The 27,526-nt window shown below is 37.9% G+C and overlaps 1 protein-coding gene across 1 annotated transcript; it reads right to left on the reverse strand.

Moving 5' to 3' along the window:
* Positions 1-81: 81 nt before the first annotated feature.
* stk24b (serine/threonine kinase 24b (STE20 homolog, yeast)) lies at positions 82-27,261 on the reverse strand. The gene is made up of 11 exons (XM_048200623.1): positions 26,602-27,261; positions 21,408-21,638; positions 11,706-11,762; positions 11,411-11,519; positions 8,336-8,493; positions 7,968-8,153; positions 7,618-7,763; positions 5,369-5,486; positions 5,225-5,287; positions 3,313-3,458; positions 82-975 (listed from the first exon to the last, which is right to left on the reverse strand). The coding sequence occupies exons 1-11, from the start codon at positions 26,641-26,643 to the stop codon at positions 936-938; spliced, it is 1,296 nt and encodes a 431-aa protein (XP_048056580.1). The 5' UTR covers positions 26,644-27,261; the 3' UTR covers positions 82-935.
* Positions 27,262-27,526: the final 265 nt, after the last annotated feature.

Below are 27,526 nucleotides of genomic sequence, written 5' to 3' on the forward strand. Positions count from 1 at the left end.
AGCACAATTATTTTTGTGAAAATTACTACTGCATAATGACGTTGAATAGATTCGCTCAAAAATACACACAAAAAAAGTTGGTAGGATCTCAAACCTTGAGTAAAACCCTTTAATTTCTTATTAAAATTAACAGAGCACCCCCAAAAATGTACATTTGATAAAAAGGCAAGGCATTTCAGTAATGGCCATTTCAGAGGCTTGATTTTTAAATATTTACCTTCTTTTGTTTCTAACAATATCTACAGAAGCTCTTGGCCATCTGTACACAGTGATTCATTTGCAAAAATCCATCATCTCTTTTAAAGGTCTGTAAAATTGAGACTATTTACACAGATCTGTACACAAATCCAAACATAGCGCCCTCTGTCTTCCTGGATGACTGGTCTGCTTGTAGCAGACTACCTGAGATTTCAGCGTGAGAACTGCAATCTCCTTCACATCAGGGCTTGGATGCGCACGCACACCAACAGACATCCGTCTTCACACATGCATTTTGTTCGGAGTCATGCACACTATTTTGTTTCAGGTGAAGGAGGCGGTGACCGGTCTCCTCGCCCTGCGATGGCATACACTTAATGCGTTCTTCCAAAAGCTCGGGTGCAATAATGCAAAACGACCTGCCTCGGTCTCACTCTGTGCTTAGCCAAAGGAGTTACATCTACATTTTGTCCATTGCTTAAGCAGTCTCCATTACAACCATACTATGACATACACACACACACACACACACACACACGCTCCAAAGAGTGTTCCAGGAGATTATAAAAGAAAAGTGAAACTAGGGGAAGCTTGAGGAGTTTGATAAGTTCTCTTGATAAGCTAGTGAAGGACAGTTGGTCCTCCAGGGTAGACGTCACAGAGTCTGCTGGTGTCAGGATTCGCTGAGCTGATGCCGGGGGCGGGACTGAAGAGAGACGGACAGGCTAATGGAATAATCACTGGTGCGATGAGGATGATGTTCTTCCCCTAGAGAACCTGCATGTAAGAAATCAGTGCATGAAGGAAGCTTACTATTTGATCAATAGATGCATGATTATTCATTAAAGGTGCCATCGAATGTTTTTTTTTTACAAGATGTAATACAAGTCTAAGGTGTCCCCTGAATGTGTCTGAAGTTTCAGCTCAAAATCCACATATATCATTGCATAAACAAAGTTCACACAGCTAATATAACCCTCAAAATGGATCTTTACAAGGTGCTCGTCATGCAGCATGTCTAATTGCGTAAGTATGGTATTTATTTGGATGTTTACATTTGATTCTGAATGAGTTTGATAGTGCTCCGTGGCTAACGGCTAATGCTACACTGTTGGAGAGATTTACAAAGAATGAAGTTGTGTTTATGAATTATACAGACTGCAAGTGTTAAATGAAAAATGAAAATAACGACGGCTCTTGTCTCCGTGAATACAGTAAGAAACGATGGTAACTTTAACTACATTTAACAGTACATTAACAACATGCTAACGAAACATTTAGAAAGACAGTTTACAAATATCATGTAATCATGGATCATGTCAGTTATTATTGCTCCATCTGCCATTTTTCGCTATTGTTCTTGCTTGCTTACCTAGTCTGATGATTCAGCTGTGCACAGATCCAGACGTTAATACTGGCTGCCCTTGTGTAATGCCTTGAACATGGGCTGGTATATGCAAATATTGGGGGCGTACATATTAATGATCCCGACTGTTACGTAACAGTGAGTGTTATGTTGAGATTCGCCTGTTCTTCAGGAGGTCTTTTAAACAAATGAGATTTATAAAAGGAGGAAACAATGGAGTTTGAGACTCACTGTATGTCATTTCCATGTACTGAACTCTTGTTATTCAACTATGCTGAGGTAAATTCAATTTTCAATTCGATGGCACCTTTAAAACATCACAATCTTGTTTCAAACACAATGAATTAAACTGTCTATTAAAGGGATAGTTCACCCAAAAATGAAAGTTATCCCATGATTTACTCACCCTGAAAAGACATCCTAGGTGTATACGACCTTATATCTTTCTGACGAACACAATTGGAGATATATTTAAAAAATATCCTGGCTCTTCCAAGCTTTATTATGGTAGTGAATGGCGGGTGCGATTCTGATGCAAAAAAAGTGCATCCATGCATCAAATATAATCCATACGGCTCCAGGGGGTTAATAAAAGCCTTCTGAAATGAAGTGATGGGTTTTTGTAAGAAAAAAAAAAAATCCATATTTAAAACTTTATTAACTATAAAATTAACTAGCTTCCGGCAGACGGCCATATGCATCGATCTGCGGCAGAAGAGTAACCTCTGACCCAACTCATGACACAACAACGAACGCGGAAGCACAGAGGATAGAGCAAAACAAAACGCAACACTGGTCATGAACTGGAAGTCTAAAACGAGAATTTTAATGAGAAATGTCAGACATTTCAATATAAGAGAGGAAGAGCTTTGTTGCACAGCTCTATTTGTTTAAACCGTGACCGTCATACGTTGCGTCAATGTGTACAGTCATCTGCCGGAAGCTTTTAAAGTTTTAAATATGGATATTTTTCTTACAAAAACCCATCACTTCACTTCAGAAGGCCTTTATTAACCCCCTAGAGCCATGTGGAGTACTTTTACAATGGATGGATGCATATTTTTTTTTGGCTTCAAAATCTCAGCCCCCATTCACTACCATTACAAAGTTTGGAAGAGCCAGGATATTTTTAAAAATATCCCTGATTGTGTTTGTCTGAAAGAAAATAGTCATATACACCTAGGATGGCTTGAGGGTGAGTAAATCAGGGGCTAATTTTCATTTTTAGGTGAACTATCCCTTTAAACCTTTATAATTACGATCACACCGGAAATACTTTCACGCTGCCGCTGACCCAGAGAGAGCAGCGGTTATGTAAACACAGAAATCATTGGGATAAAAGTTTATAGTTCGGATATAAACACTGATGCTGCGGTAGCGATGTAAATGACCTTTGAAACTAATGTTACGCTTCAAATAAAGAGTGTATCTGTTACATTGCTATGCCATTAGAAAGCAACCAGTGACTGTTCATTTGATGTATCATATATTCAAGAGATTCATTCAAAAACTCTGGACGAAACAAGAATCATAAATTAAGGTTAAAAGAATATATAATATATCTGGCATCTAATTTATACTGTTAGCAGCGTTTCTAATATTAAGTATTTATTACATTACGGATTTTGGACAATTATAATGTAGGAATCTGAAATGTATTCTCATTAAAAAAAACGAGGTGCTTCTCACCCAGTGTGCAAAGTTTTGCAAACCACTTTAGGTATGCCCCTCTAGTGCGTAATCCTTACCGTTGTAGCCGTTGAATAAGTTGGGTGACCATGACATCTGAGATCCCTGGATATGCCTCCTCAGCGAGAAAAATGGCCTCCCCGAGCTGTTCCAGAACTTCCGGCTTTACCGTCGTTGCTGCAGCCTCTCCCGCCCCTTCCTTCAGCTGAGGACACACATCATTTCACATGCAGCTGATGCCTTATCCAAAACACATTTATTAGAGAACTTAACCCATAACTTTACTTTTACAAGCTCAGATCACTGGCAACAAAACTAGGTATAAGTAATCTTAAATTATATAACAGTATATATCCTAATACTGCTGTTTTTGCAGGATTTTTTTTTTACATATTACATAACCACACAGCAATACATATTTCTTTGAAAAAAATAATCCTTTTTTTTTTTTTTTTTATTACTTTACAACACTTTTCCCCAGTCATCTCAATGGCAAAAAGTGTCCCAATCAACTTAATCTTTTTAATAAAAAAGTTATTCCTTTAATTAAAATGAAATTATATAGGGCTGTCAAATGATTAATCGCGATTAATCGCATACAAAATAAAAGTTTGAGTTTGCCTAATATATGTGTGAGTACTGTGTGTAATTATTATGTATATATAAATACAAACACATTCATGTATATATTTGAGAAATATTTACAAGTATATGTATTTATATTTTTATATAATTTATATAATATATAAATAAAAATATTTTGTTCATAAATACGATATTTCTCTTAACTATATACATTCATTTGTTTGTATTTATATATACATAATAATTACACACAGTACTCACACATATATTAGGCAAACTCAAACTTTTATTTTGTATGCGATTAATCGCGATTAATCGTTTGACAGCCCTAAAATTATAACATACTATTATAATATTATTAATTAAATAATATTACATATTATAAAATGATACTGAACAATATAATATTTATTATACATATTAAGAATATGGCAACACTTTACAGTGAGGTTCCATTTGTTAACATTAACTAAATCTAATAATTAGCATGAACTAACAATGAAAAGTCCTTCTAAAGCATTTATTAATCCCAGCTAATGTTAATATCAACATTTACTAATACATTATAAAAAGTTGTATCTGTTAATATTATTTAATGGACCTGAGCTAACATGAACTAGTTAAGATTAATAAATATTGTAACAAATGTATTGCTTAATGATAGTAAATGCATTAACAAATGAGACCTTATTGTAAAGTGTTTCCTACAATACTATATTAGTTAATATAAGAGTTTAGTTATGATTATTCAGTTAATAATATTAATATTATTTATAGCTATATAATAATGTTATGTAAAACCAAACTTCTCTTTTTTCAGCAAAGCAGCAGTTTGGAGTTATTTGTTTATTGTTTTAATTTGTGCTGCACATATTCCATATATATATAACTTTAAAGACAATCTCTTTCGAGTCAAGAGTCCAGTTAAGACTACAGTGTGCACTCTTATGAAGAGAATGACAGGAAATGGAAGGATTTGTCCTTCAACGAAGGAGAGGGTGGAACAAATTAGTGTGCAGTCACTTGTCCCTGAGCTTTTTTCCCAGCATCCCACAATTTTCCGCTCTCCGCCTCAAATACCTCATTGCTCCATACTGATTAGTAAGAGGCCTGAGGGAGTGACGGCCACCTTCAAAAGATGCTTTTAAGATATAATAAGGCATTCAAGGGACACTTTTAATCTTCATTCTGATATATTTTATATATCAGTGGCGAAGCCATAAATATCAAAGTGAATGGACCTTGGATAAATGGGAGCCAAAATAAGGTTTGTTTTCAAACACTATTAGGGTTGGGCCAGTACAAATTTACTTGGGTCTTTAAACAAAAATGGCTGATTTTAGTATTGACAGTTCAACTGTGGCAGTTATTGATGTCACTACCTACCTCGGTTAAGACTGGAGTGATGACGGTGGACAGACTCTGGGACAGGGGCCTCTTGTTGGGCTCCTGTGGAAGCATAGGACGTCCAGTCACACAGTGAGATAAAGAACTGTTTACTCAACGCAACAGTCAGGTGCGGTCACCTACCTCTTCTCCTGTTGGACTGGCTCCGTTCTGCAGCTTTTTGGGGTCTTTCTCTCGAATGGTGAAGATCCAGTCATCACTGCCAAAGTCATTCCCACCAGACGCCTGGCCATCCGGTTCTCTGAGTGGAACAAAGACACAAGAGAAAATGGGAGGGGTTCATTTCAAAGGAATAAAAGAAAGGGAAATGAAATGGGATGCATAAGAAAGGCTTTTAGGAGAGGGCCAAAAACAAGCAGTGGAACAAAACTTTAACATCTTCTAGAGTACACAATCGTTGCAGTTAGCCATTTAATTTTTGACTAGTTAACAGCTAGACTAGTTAGTAGCTTGTAAATAAATTGTGACTGTATTGTGGAAGTTGTTCTTCCGCATTTCACATGGTTCATAGTTGTAATTACTAACCCTGGTTAGTCAAGTGTCAAAATCTCACACCAAGTTGGGTTATCTTTTTTTTTTTTTTTTTTTGCATATTTACAATGTGTTAAAATCATTGCAACAAGCATGCTACCAGTTTTCTGTTTTCGGTAACACTACTTAAAGCCTTTATATATAATGCACTATAAAAGTATTTTTAATGCATTAATTATGCCCTGTAATGCAGCTTATAATGCATTGTATGGTCTCACAAATAATTGTAACCACAGATATAATCCACATCTATTCATTGAACACACCTTTAGAAAGTATAATGCATTATAACATACATTATGAACACCTATATAATGCATTATACATAAAGGCTTTAAGTAAATTGTTTACCCTGTTTCCCATCTGTGGAAATGAAAATTTGCTGTGGTCATTCATGGTTATTGTTATAGTCTTGAATAAGCTTTAATAAATTAAAAGTAAAATAAATGACCTTGTTTGCTGTCACTTATACATTTTAACCATTTCTGAAGATGCTGACATAAAACAGCATGAGAATATTTCTCCTAGTTGAATTATCTCTGGGTTAAAGGGACAGTCCACGCAAAAATGGAAATTCTGTCATTTTTTTACTCACACTCATCTCCTTCCAAAACTTGATGACTTTCTTTATTTTGTGAAACATAAAAGAAGACATTTTGAGAAAAGTCTAAAGTGTTTTTGACTCAAATTTGACCAAAAAATGTATGCACCTCTTGATGGAAATAAATGTTGTGATGTTATTTCCATCAAGAGGTGCATCAATTTTGGGTCAAGATCTTTATTGACAATACAAGAGGTGGGCACTGTGTAAGTCTCCTCCAGCACATCCCAAAGACTTTCAGTGAATTTAAGGTCTGGACTCAATTCATGTGTGAAAATGATTCTTCATGCTCCCTTCCCAACCAGAACCTGATGAATCTTGACAGTAGCCAGGTTTCCATCCAAGATTTTTTTGTGAAAAAGGTTTAGCGCTTTAAAATGTTTAGCGATATAACTGATAGAAATGCCATTTGTCGATACAATTTCTCAAATGTCGACACAATATTTTTCCTTTTTTTTTTTGTGCATAAAATCTCGATAGTTTCCGATATTTCCAATGTCACAAAAATGAGTTTGGAAACACTTTTTGTTGAGAAATAGTGCTTCGTCAAATACAGGCGGTTAAGTCCTGTCAGACGAGCTGTTCAACTTTGCAGTCATTTTCTTGTATTTCCTATTTAAATACACAGTAGCTTAATGGCAAATTTCAATTGTCTCATTACACTACATTTTAAAAATGGGATGAAAAAGATACAAATTTGTGATATACGCAAAATTATGTATGGAAACGCCTCAAGGGCACTTTTCTTTATTTAGCGATATAACAAAACTTATGTGACAATGCATATTTTTTTTTAGGGATGATGTCATTACACACACTATTTTATTGGTAAAAGGCCAACTGGATGGAAACAGCCTGGAGACAGCAAATTTTCAATTATTTTTTGCACGTATTTGCTTTGTCGATAATAAAACGGCACAAAAACAGGATGGAAACTTGGCTATTGTCATCCTGGAATATGGTCATGATTCCTACATGGTTGCTCAAGAAATGAAAAACTACACACTCCATCAATTAGGGTTAAAAGATAACATGCTAGAAACATAATAACCACAGCAATAATAACCCAGTCATACACTCTTAAGTATTTGCCTATTTAAATCCAAACAGCGCTTTTTTTTCCATCTTCCATGTTCCACAAAAGCAAGAAATGTGTACCCGTACGGAAAGACATGAGGTTGAGTAAATGATGACAGAATTATCATCTGTAAGCATTTTAGTTGTGATTTGAGTGTCGTACGTGTCAGAATCATCAGAGCTGGACTCTGCTCGGGACTGTTCGGTCTTCCAGCGCTTGTATTTGTCGATGAGCTCCGTCAGATAGGATGTTTTCTTCGCGTAGCGCACGATTAGCTTGTGTTTCAGCAACTCTTTGGCTGTCGGTCTCTGAGATGAAGACAAAAACAACAAAAAGAGTGAGACAAGTCCTTTGAAATGAAACTTCAATGTTGACGCAGGTACAATTATAGCACATGCCTTCATAACCATGAAAAGATCATGACCCGACTAGCAGAAATAGAATAAACTGTTTTGCCAGAAGGATCAGACAGGAGGAAATGACCTCTGGGAATCCCCTACAATCATACTCACAAAACTGGGCTCTTTGTTTAGACAGGCCTCGACAAACTCTTTCAGAGGTTTGCAGTAGTTGCCCTCCAGTGTAGGAGGGTTGTTCTTTGGAATGAGGAACAGCACCTTCATGGGGTGCAGGTCGGAGTGGGGCGGCTCTCCTTTAGCCAGCTCAATCGCCGTGATGCCCAACGACCAAATATCAGCCTGGAAAAAACGCAAAAGGTTTTCATGACCGTTCTACTTCCACATGATCTCTAATGAGAATGAATCATATGGAAAAAACTAACAAGACATTAAATCAACACCAAATCCAGAACCAGACGTCTGAGGCAATGACTGATTTCCAGCTACTAAGTCATCCTTGACGCGTCTACAGCGACCCTCACCTTTGAGTCATAGGCGGACTGTTTGATGACCTCTGGTGCCATCCAGAAGGGCGTTCCCACAAATGTGTTCCGCTTGATCTGTGTGTCTGTGAGCTGACCGGCCACACCGAAATCTGCCAGCTTCACCTCCCCTTGCTCCGACAATAATACATTTGCAGCTGAAAAAAAAAAAACAAGCAAGGGAAGAAGGGAAAGTGTGCGTTAGCTAGAGTGTACCAACAAACACTGAGATGCGTTATTTATGTCAGCGGTCAATTAAACAAAATTAGCTAATCGCACATTTTTTCTGTAATTAATCGTGATTAACAACATTTTAATATTGTAATAATTTCACAGTTAAGGCCTTTGCACACTGAGTCCAAAATTTTCACATGCGTTTTTTCGTATTCGCAATCCTAAAAATTCGTCACGCACAGAGACCTTGCACACTGAGTCCGATGCGTATTAATGAATGGGTTGCGGAAGAGGAAAAAAAAAAAAAAAAAAAAAAAAAAAATTAAAAAAAAAAAAAAAAATCGCAAAACAATACAAAATGAAGTCTTCAAGCAGTGAGCACGATTAGTTGTCTCCTCTCTTCTTAAAAAGAGAAAAAGAAAGAGGAAATATTGGGTCCCTTCAATCCCGAGATTGCATAGAGAGAAAGGTGAATTCACTTCATCAAGGAGCTGCGGGATTATCCGAGCGTTTCAAAGATTACTTCAGGATGTCAGTGGCTCTGTTTGATGCTTTACTACTGGCACAATCTGTCTTTATATTCGGTCTCTTTGTATTCCTCACGTTGTTTGTCATTCAGTGCTGCTGTTTTGTGCTGTAGATGACATGGATCAACTTGTCAGATGGCATTCTGGATTTTTGCGTTTGCGTACAGTGGCTCTGAATTGTCATAACGTCTCTCAAAATGCGTGCCACGGATGCGAAAAACGCAGAAAATCGAACCTGATCCGAATATTTTTTTGACGGACGAAAGTTTCGGAGGCAGTGTGCAAACGCGATTGACATAACGTGAGGTCGAATTTATTTTATAACGTGCGAAAGTTTCGCATGCGAATTTCGGACTCAGTGTGCAATGACCTTTACTCTCCAAATTAATGTAGAGACAACTTAAAGACAGTATATTTTAAATATTTGTTTAATGGCATCTTTTTATGAATGAAGGCCAATATCACTGATGCTAATACTTAGGGGTGTGACGAGATCTCGTGTCGCCGCCGCTCCATATTCACAGAGTACGTGCGATCACGAAAGTGAAAGTAAACGCGAGCGTGCATTCAAACGCGATTTCAATACCTCGCATTTTGAAAGCGGCTCCCTGATGCATACAGATATCTCTCAATAAGAAAGCTATTTTAGGCTAGGCAGTGTAGGTGTAACCATCTCTTAGCTCTGTTTTAACGAAACATTTGGTCTTATTTGCATTTGCACTTTGAATATTGAGAGAGTGCGATTATACTTATTGTAAAGTGCTACAATAAAAATGAATAACAGTTTTCTCTTAATCTTATTAAGCACAAACAGTAAGGTTTCATTTGTTAACATTAGTTAATGCACTGTGAACTATCGTGAACTAACAATGAATGACTATTTTTATTAACTAACATAAACAAAGATTAACAAATACTGTAGCAAACATATTGCTCATTGTTAGTTGATGTTGGTTAATACATTAATATTAATAAATGAGACCTTATTGTAAAGTGTTAACATTTTCATTTATACTGTTTTATTTCTATGATCAGTTTGTGGAAAGGAGTTCAGTTAGGAGGTCAAAAGTTGTAGAAACTCATAAATCATGTACAGTAAGATCTGAAGAGACTGAAATCATACAGAAGAGAAGCCAATCAGTTGAGTTAGTGGCAAAACCTTTTACAGTGCTTGAGTATTGTTGTCTTTTACTGCATATGATAATTCATAATCAGAAAATAGAACTTTTAAACATTTTTAAAACATTTCAAATACACCTGCAGAATATTTATTCTAGTCATGTTTTTCGCCATCTTGTCTCGTCTCATGAACTCAATCTCGAGTCTCGTGAGATACCAGTCTCGTCACACCCCTACTAATACTGCTACTGATGTCTCTATGAAATTGATTTTTTTTTTAAACATAAATTATAGACATTCAACATTACAGTATAACTGAAAGCTATCAATTTCAACATTTATTAGGCTTAAAATAACTTAAGTGAACTTAAAACAATCTTCACATAAACCCATTATAATAAATGCCATAGTTACTTTTGACCTTCCTATCTCCTAATGCATCTGTTCAGACCGACGTGAACATTCGCATGCTGTCAATGTGACTTAAATGGAGTAAACGGAGAGATGTTCTAATCCTTTCCATTTGCAACGCAAAGAAAACTGCCCAACCAATGGGATTCGCAATTTTGGTCACATGCCCAGAGCCGCTGCTGTTACATAAAACCACAAATTGTTGCATTTTGCCAAGCGACAGTGAATAGCAGAGGAAGAATACAGAAATGGCTCCCTTGTCTTTGTACTCTTTTATTTTCTATATCTGATAAACACCAATGTGAATTCAAATTCTGAACGGCTGTTTGAAAACAAGTAAAAACTGTTCTGTGACAAGCGGGTTTCAGGAACAGGAAGTTTTGTAGCGCCTTGTGTACCTGACTAACAGGGATATCCGCTGTATTTCTGCTTTCCCATAAGCGCCACCTACTGTTAAAGAATGAATCTGCATTTTTATTCAGGCCATCTGCTGCTTTTTATGCATTGGTCTAAGCAGACAAATCACAAATACAAATTTTTGCGTTTTTGACTGCAACAATATACAAAAAACTATAATTTATATGAACATGAACCTGTAAAACTGATAATGTATACTTTACTAATAACTATGTTATGTACCTTGTAAGCCTAGACAAATCACCCACAGAAGTGATGAAACCTGGTATTTTGTAAATGAAACTTGAAACAGTGTATCCTGACTCCAGAAAGTTGCAAAGGAGATCTGAACTTGGAATTTTGCCCCGCTCTTTCATTTTTGTGTGCAATATGCATAAGATGGTCATTCCGTCTAAGGTCAAGATGACCTTGATTCTTACATCCATACCTTTGATGTCTCTGTGAATCTTTTTCTCAGAGTGTAGATACTCCAGGCCTTTCAAGATCTCTCTCAGGATGGTGGCGATCTGCGTTTCGTCCAGGGCACCAGGCTCCAGCTGAAAGAGAAGAACGATCAAACACAAGCCTAGTCGATCATGACAACAAAAAACATGGATGTATGTTTTAGACTTTAAGTGGACACATATTTAAGAGGAAAATAAGGGATAAGACATTACAAAACAATTTAAAAGCTACATAATGCAACGTAAAGCTGCATAAGGCTCTATTGGGTTATATCATACCAAATCCAGGGCAGATCCACCACCTAAATACTCCATGATAATCCATAATTTTGTGTCCTACAGCAAGACAAAGAGATGGAGAGAGGAATTAATGAAATTGGGCATCAAAAGGCGAGAAAAATCCATCAACTCACAAACAAACAACAACAACAACAACTTTTCCAGAGGAGTCTGGGAATTTGCTAGTGAGAGGATAGATGTGTAATCCTAATCTCTCCTTTAATTTGGGATTAGCTAGACTGAGAGAGAGGGAAGAGTGAAAATTGGGTTACATACCTCCCACCTCACATGATGAGCTTAAGAGTGAAAGAGCGTGAGCCTCAGTGTGTGTGTGTGTGTGTGTGTGTATAGACACTGAAAATGAAGAAGCACGCAGAGCGCCTCTTAAAAGTGAACAATTAATTTATTGCGCCTAATGGTTCACCACAGCACAGCTACAAAGTTCTGTGAATTCTTTCATCTTTCTGTGGCGAGTGCTTTGTATATCTCTCAGGTATTTTTGCACCTGAAATAATTAATTTACAGTCTTCTGTGCACTGCAGCACTGACACGTCGAGCCAAAAATGTGCACACTCATTTCTTATTGAGATCCTTTTGGTATATGCTCGTTCAGACTCCTAAACATTAGGTATTAAAATTTGGTGTATATTTTAAGTTACAGACATGAATGATACCTTAAATTGTGTGGCTTGTTGAGGAGAGGTGTGCTGTCACTTATGTAAGTGATCTGTCTTATGATTTTCACTAGGTAGATAAAAAACAAAACAAGCAAACAAATCTCATAATCTTGCAGTGAAGGATGGATCCAAACAAAATATATCATCTTCGTAGGTAGTTTTTAAATCTATTTTCCCTCACTCGCTCTGAACAATCAGGCTTTTAAGTGTTTTGTTCATACTTTGTTCTGTGACGGGTTGTAATAGTATGTGGATGTGCAAAAACAGCAAAAACAATAAATAAAATCATATCTAACCACAAATAACTTGCTGTTTGAACAGGCAGTCTTAAAGTGCTGCAAATATTCATGTTCAAAACCCAGTAGCTTGAAATTGAAATCAATGTGATCTGGAATTTCATGTGAAGACAAAAGATTTCTCCAAGCTGATTTCACAACAGGTTGAACTTGGTCATGCAGATGTGATATGTTGACCAACAAAAAGCTGATGGTTTAAAAGGTGCCGTAGAACGTCTTTTTAAAAGATGTCATATAAGTCTAAGGTGTCCCCTGAATGTGTCTGTGAAGTTTCAGCTCAAAATACCCCATAGATTTTTTTTAATTAATTTTTTTAACTGCCTATTTTGGGGCATCATTAAATATGAGCCGATTTAGGCTGCGGCCCCTTTAAATGCTCACGCTCCCCGCCCACGGAGCTCACGCTTGCCTTAAACAGCATAAAATTCACACAGCTAATTTAACCCTCAAAATGGATCTCTACAAAGTGCTCGTCATGCAACATGTCTAATCGCGTGAGTATGGTACACATGAGTTAACCACAGTATGGTAAGTATGAGTTAACCACATTTAACAGTACATTAGCAACATGCTAACGAAACATTTAGAAAGACAATTTACAAATATCACTAAAAATATCATGGATCATGTCAGTTATTATTGCTCCATCTGCTATTTTTCGCTATTGTTCTTGCTTGCTTACCTAGTCTGATGATTCAGCTGTGCACATCCAGACGTCCTGCCCTTGTCTAATGCTTGAACATGAGCTGGCATATGCAAATATTGGGGGCGTACATATTAATGATCCCGACTGTTACATAACAGTCGGTGTTATGTTGAGATTCGCCTGTTCGTCGGAGGTCTTTTAAACAAATGAGATTTACATAAGAATAGGGCTGTAACGATATGCGATATGAAACCGAAATCGCGATACGCAGGTCCACGAACCTGTATCGCGATGTGAGAAGGCAGAATCGCGACACACCCCTTCCAACTCCCAGAGTTATCCTTCCTGTCCAGATCCAATGCTACCACATTTTTAAATTACTATAAGTATTAGGGGTGTAACGATTTATCGTAAATGGTGTGTCTCAATCAGCTCTCTAGTTCAGTAAGTGTTTCGGGCACACATTGAATCTTGCAAGCAGGTTTAAACGTTTCTCATGTCAGTCTCTTGCATGGTCGCGTGAGAAACGTCGTGGCTTTCTTTCACCGCAGTGCACAGCAACGGCTGTGCTCACAGAAAAGCAAAAGACGCTTGCGATGCTTTGCTTTAAGAAGTTCTGTGGGGCCGTTCACATATTGCGTCTTTTCCGCGTGCAAGTCAGTTATTATTTTCAAATGTAGCCGCGCGGCAGGCGCGCTCATAAAGGGATCAACGCGGTCGCGACGCGCGTGCAATTCTCAACTTCTCAGAATGCCGCAAGCGCACCGCAGGTCGTGTGACAAGAATCAACCGATCAGCTATGGCCTTTCCGTAACAAAACATCAAAAGCTCAGCCGAACAGCTGATCATAGCTGTACATGGTGGTTTTTATATCTTATCTCCATCAATATATCTCGTAGTAAAACTAATGCAAGGGCTAGAAATCATTTATCCTTTGCAGAAACATCCTGATCCTCTTAGAGAGCTCAGTTCATGGTTGCATAGCAACGACCGACGCCACGGGAGCGCAAGCGCTTTGGAAAGAAGGAGAAGCGGTGCGGCCGCGCCTTCCACGCGTTTTTAGACGCGATATGTGAACGGCCCCTATTCATAATTCTAAGTTCATGTTAAATTTAACATTTTTTTTCAGTGACAGACAGCCCTATTCAACTGTTAATTTGAATACAGAAGGTTTTTATTAAAATTTTATATTTATTTATTTTATTGAAATGTGATCTTGTATGTACAACAAGGAAAATTATTGAAATTTGTTCATGTTTTTTTAATAAATCTTGTTTGAATTTCAGTTTCATTTTGTTCAAAATATCGTGATACGTATCGTATCGTGAACTCCGTATCGAGATACGTATCGTATCGTGACCTGAGCGTATCGTTACACCCCTACATAAGAAGGAGGAAACAATGTTGAGTTTGAGACTCACTGTATGTCATTTCCATGTACTGAACTCTTGTTATTTAACTAAGCCAAGATAAATTCAATTTTTAATTCTAGGGCACCTTTAAAAGCAGTTTCTGTGTGATCTGTGCTTCATACATCACTACACTACTGACAATTTGACAATAGATAAATTAATTTTGCTTAAGAAAAATCAGCCAAATTTTCACTTATGTGACCACACTTTTAGAGGAAAAATTTGATCTTAAGAATGGGCTCTTTTCACATGGGACAGTAAAAATACACCTAGCAACCACACAGAACATCCAAACAATCACCCAGGATATCTTGGCAACATCCTAAATCACTCGGAAGAACTTAGCAATGGATTACCAAACACTGTGAGTTAATTAACAGCGAGTTTTGCACAGGCAAGAAAATGTAGTTTAAAATATAGTTATTTAAAAACAGTGCCATGCCCGAACCAGTTATTTCACTTCCTGTTCATCGTTACAGATCTTCAAAGTAAAAACTGATGCTATGGGCTGTTTCTCTCTTCCAAAAATACATGTATATTCCCTCAGGCCGAAATTACAGCTGCTGTCTGTGTTTCTCTCCGTTTCAGGCTAGCGGCTTTAAACACACAACAGAAAGAAGAGTGACTTTAAAGCACTTCAGTGTGGTTCCTTTTAAATTGATCATTAAGTGAACGCCTACATTTTCTTCTTCCATTTGTGGCACTGGAGATAATGCTGCCTTCATGTGCTATCGGAATTATCATAAATATGTGTTTCCTAGTTAAATTTGGGACATGAATGGCAACACACTCGGCCAGCTAACCAATCTGAGCCCATTTTGTATTCCTGAGGGAGGGGCTTCATAGAAATAGGATCTCAACAGAGCATTTTTAGGAGAAGGGGAAACAGCGGTGTAGAATAAATATGTGAGAAAAATAATGTTTTTTTTAAAAAACAAAAAACAAAAGCATGAACACGTGTTACAGTGCACGATCCAAGCCCATAAACACGATCCAAGCCTTCAAAAATAGCTGACCAACCAATCCTTTAAATGAACAAAAATAGTTTGCAGACCCGTGTCATGTGCAGTAGGTCTTAAAGTGACAGCAGCCTAACAACAGTCTGTCATTATTGTTAATCAAAGAAGAAAAAGAAAATTACTCACTGCTTTTAACTGAATAATTTTTGTAGCTTTAATAAAAATTAATCTATATTTTAAACTAAATTATGTAGAAGACTGTAACATGTTTGATAACTGCTTTGATTCTGTATATTTCCTACCCGTTATATCAAATATTTAAAATATAGATTAAATGTGAAATTACTACAATATAAAAATATATTAAAAACTTTCATGTTAGGTGCGAATAATCATGATTAATTACAGTAAAATGTGTGATTAGTGAGTTAACTTTCTTAATCGATTGATAGCACTAAATTATTTATGTTTCTATGCTTTACACACAGCAAAAATAGCCTGTATTTGAAAGGGATCCTAATTATCATCTTGGCTTTAATAAGATTTTCCCCATTAATAAGCAAGAATAAACCCAGTGTCCTCCACGATTCCTGTTCTTTCTGACAACAAAGCACTTGAATGTGACAAGCTCATAATCACGACCTCAGAAGGTGGAAGTAGGAAATTTCCGATAGCACATGAATGCAGCATAATTCTGCTTAAAGGTGCCCTAGAACATTCTTTCACAAGATGTAATATAAGTCTAAGGTGTCTCCTGAATGTGTCTGTGAAGTTTCAGCTCAAAATACCCCATAGATTTTTTTTTATTAATTTTTTTAACTGCCTATTTTAAGGCATTATTAACTATGCACCGATTCAGGCTGCGGCCCCTTTAAATCTTGCGCTCCCTGCTCCCTGGCTAGCATATGCAAATATTGGGGTCATACATATTAATGATCCCAACTGTTACATAACAGTCGGTGTTATGTTGAGATTCTTCTGAGGTCTTTTAAACAAATGAGATTTATATAAGGAGGAGGAAGCAATGGAGTTTGAAACTCAATGTGTCTTTTTCATGTACTGAACTCTTGTTATTCAACTATGCCGAGGTAAATTCAATTTTTGATTCTAGAGCACCTTTAAAGGATTTGTTCACTTTCAAATGAAAATTGCCCCAAGCTTTTCTCACCCTCAAGCCATCCTAGGTGTATATGACGTTCTTCTTTCTGATGAACATAAATCGGAGAAACATTAATAAATATCCTGAAGCATCCGAGCTTTATAATGGCAGCGAACAGGACCAATGAGTATGAGTTGAAGAAAGTGCTTCCATCCACATCCATCCATCTAAAACGTGTGCTCCAGGGGGTTAATAAAGGCCTTCTGAAGTGATGCGTTTGTGTAAAAAAATATACATATTTAAACAAGTTATGAAGTAAAATATCTAGCTTCCGCTAGACCGCCTTCTGTATTCAACCTATGCAGAAAGTGTAAAACTCCTGCAGTTCACAAAGCTTACGCTACATTCTACGCCTTCCCTATACAACTTACAGAAAAAAAGTGTCATTGACACGACGCCAGTTTACACTTTCTTCGTAACTTGAATACGGAAGTCGGTCTGGCGGAAGCTACATATTTTACTTTTTTTTTCTTTTTTTTTTTTTACACAAACGCATCGCTTCGCTTCAGAAGGCCTTTATTAACCCCCCAGAGCCGTGTGGAGTACATTTATGATGAACGTACTCCATACTCATTGGTCACATTCACTGCCATTATAAAGCTCGGATGCGTCAGGATATTTAGTAACATTTCTCTGATTGTGTTCATCAGAAAGAAGAAATACACACCTAGGACGGCTTGAGGGTGAGTAAAGCTTGGGGCAATTTTCATTTGAAAGTGAACTAATCCTTTAAGTTTAATGTTGACAATCACAACTCTAAATGGGGCATCAAAGATTATGAACGAAATGGTGCATGCGGTGGTCGAGGAGAGAGCACGAGTCAGAAAGCCTGCAATGGTTGCAAGGCTTATTTAAAGAACACCCACACAAGCTTAGTTTTACACTTCACAGTGGGAAGTGGACTGCCGTCTGACAGCGTGCCAAATAGTAATAACTAAGGTCATCGGTGTGAGCTGTGTCATATTGATCTGTCTGAATTTTACATCAACTGAAAAAATGTGCATAGAAATGTGGTATGATGGTTATTACTTTCTAACAGCTTTACATACAACATTTGCCAAGCTCAAGCTCAATCCTATCAAAGGGAGCCGCAATCTATTTTCCAGATTTAGCCAACTACCAAGGTACACCGTGGAACAAAATGTCATCAACTTCTCATAAATTTGAACATGAACCAAAAAAAGCGAACCTAAAACTTTACAAACATCGTGCATCAATCTCCAAGATGAACACAAACACACCAGAGCTCGACAGAATCAAGTTGATTGTGAAACCAGACAAACTCTGCAGGAGGCAAAGGGAACAATCACACTCGGACTTGGACCGCATCAAACGTGCACAGTATGAAAGTCCCTGCACTGCCTGCACAAATACCTGGACGTGCAAGTAAACAACACATAGTAGCGTTACGTCACCATTCTGTGGAAATACGTGTCCAGTTTGCCTGGCCGAGAACAGGCTCTGGCTCCAGAACGCAAACAATTCTGGTGGAAAAGGGCTAGCAGTGACAGATTCATCAGGCTGAATCAAAACAATACCTTTGGTGAGTTGAGCAATTCATTAAAAAACAGCTCAGAAGGATCGGATTGCATTATTCTGAAGTTCAATGTTCTTTACATAACCATATAAAATTTAGACTGCAGAATGAATAAAATACTTATTTTGTAGTAGCACTATTGTTTCGGGTTTGTGGGTAATTTAATTACATAAATTTAATGTAGTTCATTTGTAAATAAGAATATATGCTCAGCTTACATAAAATCTGTAATTCAAAATATTGAAATTACTAAGAAATATGAATGTTCCTGAAAGAAACTGATACTTTTATTCACCATATTTGAGTGAACAATGACAGCTGTGTGGACCTTGGCCATGAGTTTTTTAATAAACTGACCTTTTTTTATACTGTCAAATTGTTCCCATTACCTCAAACCTAGATTCAGCCATCCATAACACTCTTGTCTAATCATTTACTGCCCATTCTCCAAGTTGCTCATTCTACCACTTTTTCTAATTCGCTAATTTCAGATGAAGCTTTTTCTTTGACGTTCTGCCCACAACCCAGTCTGCTTTTCACAGTTTCAGATGAAACTGGTGTTTGGCATATACTATTGAACAAAGCTGTCAAATGAGGACCACTTTCTCAGACTAGACACGCTGTTGTCCTTATGCATCTGGGCCGTCCACTTCTCCCTGTCCTGTTTAAATCCAGTATGCGGTCTTGATTCAAGGCGGTATTGTACACTCACAGATGGAATAGCCTTCATCTCTCAAAAGAACAATAGACTGATGAGTTTCTAGAGGAAGCCGTTTCTTTGAAGCCAAAATTGGACTATAAAAATGTCAGTGTATTGGCATCACTTCAGCAACAGAAAAAAGACATTGTGTTGCGAATTCCATACTTCATTAAGTAGCACAGCTGTTTTCAACTGTGGCAGGATAACAAAAATGCTTTCTTCAGTACCAAATTAGAATATTAAAATGACTACTTGAGGATGAGGCAGTCGTGTATTCTTATGAACTGGAGTAACGGGGCTTTGATTTCACAGGTAAAAGCTGAAAAGTTCACCAAAAAATTAAAATTGTGTCATCAATTACTCACTCTTATGTCATTCCAAACCCATATCAAAATCACATCATATATGATAAACATCAGCTCAACCATACTTGACTGATGTGTCTCGTACATCAAGCAAGCATGTTTAAAGGGTTAGTTCACCTAAAAATGAAGTTTGTCAAGTCATCTTCATTTATATAGCGCTTTTCACAATACACATTGTCTCAAAGCAGCTATACAGTGACAATAGGAAAATTATTATCGAGCTAAAGTTGGTTTTTGATTGAATCACTTCCGTTGTAAAAAACTGTTAATTATTACTTTAGGGGCCACTTAAATTACACCTTTCCAACTGAAAAACCGAATACCTTTAATGCAATCTTGCCGTTTATTTACATGTTTAGTCTATAGGTTTGCGTGTTTGACCTGCAAACTATTTGATGACGTTTTACCTATACATAGGGAAAGGATTCATTAATTACTATTTGCTAAATGCCGTTTACATAGTAAACAGTGCAGCGTTTCCATGTTAATGTCAGAACCCTGGCTCATTATTGGCCGGCGCCGTTCATGTAAGCAGCACGACGCATGCGTGTGATGCTGACGCACGAGCTGGATGATATTGAGTCTGACGTTCTGACGTTAACATGGAAACGCTGCACTGTTTACTACGTTAACAGCATTTTTGTTTTGTTTTTGTGCACAAAAAGTATTCTCATTGCTTCATAACATTAAGGTTGAACCACTGAAGTCACGCTGACTATTTTAACGATGTCTTTACTACCTTTCTGGACCTTAAAAGGTGCTAAAGAGGATGTTTTGTTTTATACACTTTTGCAATATTACTTGAAACTGTCTTTACTAACTGATAAAAGACTATTTATTAGGTGCACTGAAAGGAATAATATTAATATACATCATCTGTGCACGAGGTAGGGCCTTAAAAACATCAGCCAATCTTTTATGCAATCATCGCGTAAACGATTGGCCCTCTGGCTTGTCAATCACTGCCATTACGTTCCTTGTGAGAGACGTGCGCGGCTGCGCGCTCCAGTAACTTTCCACACTCCACAGGCGCTGCATGCAATGTTTTTGTCAGGAGACAGGAGTAACAACAGCAGATTATGAGTTACCTGCGGTGAGTCCGACATGATGAATCCACTAACACGACACAACTAATGCCGGTGCTAAACACTCGTGTTCCAATACTCGTGCACGAGTTTTTGGAGGCGTTCCCTCGAAATGAGCTGTGAAGGAGGGGGGTTGTTCTTACGCATGCACTCATTTCAAAAACTCACTAACAGTCTTTGGTTTCTCAGTCGACGTAAAGATCCTCTTTTTAATGATGGTAATTGCATTGCTTTCTATGGGGGATTAAAAAAAAACTCAGATTTCATCAAAAATATCTTAATTTGTGTTCCGAAGATGAGCGAAGGTCTTACAGGTTTGGAACAGGGTGAGTAATTAATGACAGAAATTTCATTTTTGGGTGAAATAACCCAAATGTAAATAAAAGCCTAAATTTAATCTGTTCATCATGAAGTGATCGTGTCTCCTTAGAAGACTTGGATTAAACTGCTCGACTCATTTGAATTTCTTTTATGAAATATTTATGAACTTTTTGAAGCACCAACATTTTGGTGATTTTCAGTGGAGAGCCAGAGATCACTCCAGTTTCATTACAAATATCTTAATTTGTGTTTTAAAGATGAACAAAAGACTAACGGGTTTGGAACGACATGAGGGTGAGTATGAACAGATGACAGAATTTCCATTTTTTGGATAAACTAACCCTATAATCCTACTTGGTGAACAGAATTAGTAATTATTTTCAAAGAGACCTGAATGAAGCCCTGTGGTCCAAACCAAGTAGAATTCAGTTAACGCAGAAGATTTCACCGTGCCTGGCTTTGAGCCCCGTTTCATCCTGGCTCAGATCCCTGAGGTCATATGGCGTGACCTTACAGTGATTTGTCGCATATGCAGGGCTACTCACCTTCAAGTAGGAACCGTAGTATTTGGTGACAAAGGGACTGTCGCACTGGCTTAACACTGTGATTTCCTGCTGAATGTCTTCAATCTCATCTTCAGCCTCTTCCAGATCGATGATCTTGATGGCCACCACTTTCTGCGTGCGATTGTCGATGCCCTTGAACACCTCTCCGAACGAACCCTTACCGATTCTCTCCAGCTTGGTGAACAACTCCTCAGGATCTGCTTTTAAATTCTGTAATGAAAAGGAACAAAGAAGATTCAGTATAGGTCTTCACTTGGTTTTACTTTGTGCAGCATTTAAGCATTTAATTAACTAATTGATGTAGTACCATTAAATCACTTGATGTGATGTTTTAATGTAAGAATTCTACACAGAAAAGTCTTGGGCCTAGAAACAGCCAACACTGCAATCCAAGTAACTTAAATCATTACCTAAAATGATCTCAATGCATCACTGAAATGGTTATGGTTAAACAAACTGCAATGCGACTTCTGAGCAGCCTTAAGATAATATAGAGTTTGGTTTGACTAAGTTCTTGGAAATGCTATGAAGCAGAACCAGAGTATGTTTGAGAACTAAAGCACATCTGGTTGGGACCAGACCAAAGTTCCCCGAGGTCTCAGTCATGACCCTGAACATCTCAGACCCCTGAGGCCTTCTTAAAAGGAAACACAGAGAGAGCTACAAACAGCAGTGACATTATTAGCATTAGGCAGCTCGCTTCAGAGTCCACTGTGGTTAAAACTCAGCAGCACTTGAATAAATAACAGCAGAACTAGCCGAGGAACCCAGTTAACCTCAGACCGTTCAACTCTTGCACGCCAACTTAAAGGGATAGTTCACCCAAAAATGAAAGTTTGCTGTTAATTTACTCACCCTCAGGCCATTTAAGATGTAGGTGACTTTTTTTCTTCAGTAGAACAGTAAAGATTTTTAGCTGAAAGCGTGGCGATATATTGAGGTCTTAAAAAGAGAAACAACCCGTCTTTGCAAGAAACTGCATTTACACCATGCTTCCTGTAATATAATGACGTATGAGCTCAAACATCAATCTTCCCGACTGAGATTGTTTTGTCTGCATATGTTTTTTCAAACAAAAAAAAAAAAACATCACCTACATCTTGAATGGCCTGAGGGCAAGTAAACTAACAGTAAATTTTAATTTTTGGGTGAACTATCCATTTAAGCCTCCAAAACCTGTTCCAAACATCACCACCGCTCCATCAAAATCACTCAAATACAAAGCAAAACCAACCATGCTAGACTATCCCGTCAATGTGACCTGAATTTAAGACAATCCCGAACTGCTGCCGTGCACATCCTCTGAGCTCGCAAAAAATCACGACCTTAAAATCCTCCAAATCTCTTTCGCTAGCATAAACTGTAAACCTACCGAACGCAGAGTCATACTGCCACCGAACACAACAGCAGAACAGCTTGTCCAGCGCAGTATCAGAGGCGCTGCGGGAGGTACACGCAGGCAGGATTTCATGGGGACCTCATAAAAGTGTGAAATCCAGTTAAATGGATGACGACAGAGCCGATCGTCCACAGCATTAGTGCACCGAACATACAAGATGAAAGAGAGCAGATTTTGCACACAGCCTAAAGGACATTATTCCAATGCTTCGTACCTCAGGGTACCGTGAATCATCAAGGAAATCTGTTTAGGGAAATCTTTACCATGATGTGATAGAAGGCTGAAAGCACTGATTACCTCTAGCAAGGTTTAAAGTGATTGAAGATGATTTTTCCATTTCATTTCATACAAATAGCAAAGGTTTGATTTATTAAAGTGTTTTTCAACTGGTTTCACTACAGGACCAAATTCTACAGCTTTACTCAATAATACACTACCAAATTCTGTAAAAATGTCCTTAAAATCAAACACTAAATGTAACCCTGGAGCACAAAAGCAGTCATAAGGGTCAATTTTTTGAAATTGAGAATTCTACATCATCTGAAAGCTGAATAAATAAGCTTTTTCTATTAATGTACAACTTGAAAATCTGGAATCTGAGGGTGCAAAAAAAAAAAAAAAAAATTGTTGTCATATATATATATGATTTTGTGACAGGGTCACAAATACTTTTCGAATTAGGATAATTCTCACAGGCCCAATAATATGCAATTATCAACACAACATAAGTGCGATAGGAAAATTGACAAATTGGTTTCTAAAGATCTCTTGAATTCATATGGTTATTTTTAAACCCATATTTATCATTAAAAATTGTGTGTGTGTGTGTGTGTTTGGAAAGACTTTTGTTCAACAAGGGCATATTAAATTCATCAAAAGTTAAAGTAAAGACATTTATAATGTTACAAAAGATTTGATTTAAAAATAAATGCTGTTCTTCTGAACTTCCTATTCATCAGAGAATCCACAAAAACATTAAGCAGCCCAATTATTTTCAACATTGACTGATAAGAAATGTTTCTTGAAATCATATTAGAATGATTTCTGAAGCATCATGTGACACTGAAGATGCTGAAAATTCAGCTTTGCCATCACAGGAATAAATTACATTTTTAAATATATTAAAATTGATAACAGTTATTTTAATTACAATAATATTTCATAATATTACCATTTTTACTGTATTTTTTTTTTTTTTTTTCAAATAAATGCAGTCTTCATGAGCATAATTTAAAAATCTTACTGAGCCCATAAATTTGAACAATACCTTACATATTTTTATTCAATATTTTTGTGGTTTGCATCAACCTAATTTGGCTAGATTCGACCAAGGGAATTTAAAACAAAATGCCACAGAGTTTGATCGGGCACTGTGTTTTTTCAAACACGTTTCTCAACGTTTGAACCTCTCAGAACAAACCTGCCGCGACCCACCAGCCGTGGAGGACCGCCGCTTTATACAACACAGATCAACGTGCCACATATCTCAAAAGATGACAAAAGCTTTTAAGAAAGAGAGAAAAAGAGGCCAGTGAACAGTAGTCACTGTGATAAATGACGCATGTTGACAAGCATCTTGGGGACTGATTGCCAATCTGCGCTCTGTCAACTAGTGAAGCCATCCTATGAACAAAAACCATAGACACACACACAAATTGATTTTCTCAGACACAGATCATTTTCGCACATCTTTCCTCAAAGCGCACACACCCACAGTGGAGCCCTTTAATGCATCACTCAGAGATTCATTAGCTGTCATCTACACATCCCATCATGGAGATGATGAAGGCTTTGCTCCCTGATTCAGCCCTAATGCTGATTGCTCGCCTACACTCCCAGCTGATCTCCGTAATCCTGATCCCGATGCACGCTGACAGGTGTAACAGCCAACAAATTCTTTTAGAAGGCCACGTCATCCCTTGGCTCCCATCTTGTGTTTGTGTTTTAGGGAGCTGGAAACTCCATACGAGGTGTGTTACAGCCAGGTGAGAGCAGAAATGTTCCTAATGGATGACCACCACAATTCCTCTGTGACCCATAAGGAAATACTACGCTTAATCCATCACTAAGCTTTCAGATTTGTTGACTTCTAAGTCAGTGACCTCCTATATAATTCCAGAATCACACACTGACGCTTTTTAGTTTTGAGGGTCTCCATAAAACATGGAGGTTCTCAGCCAACAACAGCTTCTCGCATCTTCAACCTAAATGAACGATGAGCCATTCCAACTAATTGGGGTGGCAGATTGTGCTCCCGTCCTGAGGGCAGACCAGTCATATGGCCCAGCATGAATAGAGACCCAACCAAGTGACCCAGTTATGATGGATACTCTCTGGAGACATCTCTCCATCCCTCATCGCCCTCTTTCCCTTTGTCTCTACCCTTCCACATAACGTTTTCCTTTCTTTCTTGGATCTTTGTGAACGAATCTGAAAGGGTTCTTCACTGTCCCACTTCATATATGATCATGGTTCAATTCAGTTTCATAAAGGATGTCCCAGAAAGGTTACGGTGGTGCTAATGCTCTCTAGAGGACTACAGCATCAACATTTTAATATTTAATGGAGATGCTTTCTAAATTGTTGTCCTCCAAGCTTAGTTGGTGATGAAGGACTCAAAGCCTCTACTGTTAAAGGAACACTCCACTTTTTTTGAAAATAGGCTGATTTTCCATCTCCCCTAGAGTTAAACAGTTCAGTTTTACCGTTTTCGAATCCATTTAGCTGATCTCCTGAGTCTGCCGGTACCACTTTTAGCATAGCTTAGCATAGTTCATTGAATCTGATTAGACCGTTAGCAACTCGCTCAAAAATAACCAAAGAGTTTAGATATTTTTCCTATTTGAAACTCGACTCTTCTGTAGTTACATCGTGTACTAAGACTGACGGAAAATGAAAAGTTGCGATTTTCTAGACCGATATGGCTAGGAACTATACTCTCATTCCGGCGTAATAATCAAAGAACTTTACTGCTGTACCATGAGTGCGGCAGGCGCAAAGATATTACATGATGTAACTACAGAAGAGTCAAGTTTTAAATAGGAAAAATGTCGAAACTCTTTGGTAATTTTTGATGCTTACGGTCTAATCAGATTCAATGAACTATGCTAAGCTATGCTAAAAGTGGTACCGCCAGACCCGGAGATCAGCTGAATGGGTTAGAAAACGGTAAAACTCAACTGTTTAACTCTAGGGGAGATGGAAAATCAGCCTATTTTCAAAAAAAGTGGAGTCTTCCTTTAACAGTAGAGGCTTTGAGTCCTTTATCACCAACTAAGCTTGGAGGACAACAATTTAGAAAGCATCTCCATTAAATATTAACCTAATCAGGCCACCTCCAGTCAACTACTACAGGTTTTTTTTTTAGTACTAGAGGGTCATTGAAACGGTTTAGAAAAAAATATGTACATAACAAATATATATATAACACATAATATATATATATATATATATATATATATATATATATATATGTTGGTTCCTCATTGATGATCACATTTGTGGGTCAATAGCATTGATTGAAAAGATTGAAAACATCTTAACTAGTGGCCAGCCTCACCTGCAGAGAGCAATGAGACGACATAATTCATAGAAAACACACATTGCATAACACACGTTTAGGCTCAACACAAAGAGGCAGTCAGATTTTTGATCTTCTGCAACTTATCTGCGAGTAGAAACTCTTACTCAGATGAAAGTGAGGGACAAATACACCTATGTGGTTTCAAACCCTAATTCTAGAAAAGACTATAGACGATGCTGTGTGTATCTTACCTGCATCCCAGGGAGACTGCCCTGCACTGGAGAATGAGCCATGGCGTCACTTTAACCACTGAAACTGGCCAACAAGTCAGCAAAATAACACTGTTTCCGGACAAAATACAGCGAATGCACCCCTGGATCCCGTCCTCCCGAGTTTTAATGCGGTCTTAGATATTTTACAGCTGGGTAATGGAGTAAAGAGCATCCACGGGTGGACAGAAAGTGCATTTGAAAGATGACTGGCGTGAAAACCTCTCCTCCACTTCCGCAGCTTTAATGAGAACTGCTGCTCTTCATCGCGGAAATCACCGCAAACACCAAAGAAAACAGCGGAGATCGGACTGATTGGGGAGTTTCAGTCGATGTGGCGTGCGATCTGACGTTGAAACGCTCTTTTGGTGACTCCTGGAGTGGGTTTTGGAGGTTCATGCAGGCCAGAACGCTCGTCAAGAGTTGATGGTCCTCTTTGCGCAAACGGATTTCCAAAACATAGCGCAAAAACATGCGCGCGTTTCTGTAAAAATGCCCCGGTTTCGGCTCCTAAAACAGATGCACGGAACATGAACTATATCGCTGACTGATCGAGGGGGTGGGTGGTGAAAATCCTGACTTGTTTGAACTGAAGAAATGATGTTGACATCCTCACTTCACTTCCCAGCTGGCCGCCATCTTGTCCGTGCTGTCATCGGGACATCAGGGCGGATCCGGACGCGTGAGACCCCGCCCCTGCAAGAAAGGGGAGGAGTTAGTAAGTGCATGCAGTCAGCACTGTATTGAAATTCATCGTCATACATTCCTTTTTTTTCCCCCTCTAGATTTTTATGTCAGGAAGGTTAAATTCTCTCTCCCCCATTCATCTTGTTTTCTACTTTTAATGTTATCATTTTTAAAGGGATAGCTCACCCAAAAATGAAAATAATGTCATTTATTACTCACC

The sequence above is a fragment of the Megalobrama amblycephala genome, linkage group LG8 (genome assembly GCF_018812025.1).
Source record: "Megalobrama amblycephala isolate DHTTF-2021 linkage group LG8, ASM1881202v1, whole genome shotgun sequence".
Taxonomy (NCBI): domain Eukaryota; kingdom Metazoa; phylum Chordata; class Actinopteri; order Cypriniformes; family Xenocyprididae; genus Megalobrama; species Megalobrama amblycephala.

What these genes read in the sequence shown, in the direction of transcription:
- stk24b (XM_048200623.1), bottom strand. Translation starts at nt 26,643, where the DNA reads ATGGCTCATTCTCCAGTGCAGGGCAGTCTCCCTGGGATGCAG. An exon ending in CCAGTCCAACAGGAGAAGAG is followed by an intron (nt 5,288 to 5,368) that starts GTAGGTGACCGC and finishes ATGCTTCCACAG; the next exon opens with GAGCCCAACAAGAGGCCCCT. An exon ending in TCACTCCAGTCTTAACCGAG is followed by an intron (nt 3,459 to 5,224) that starts GTAGGTAGTGAC and finishes GTGTGTCCTCAG; the next exon opens with CTGAAGGAAGGGGCGGGAGA.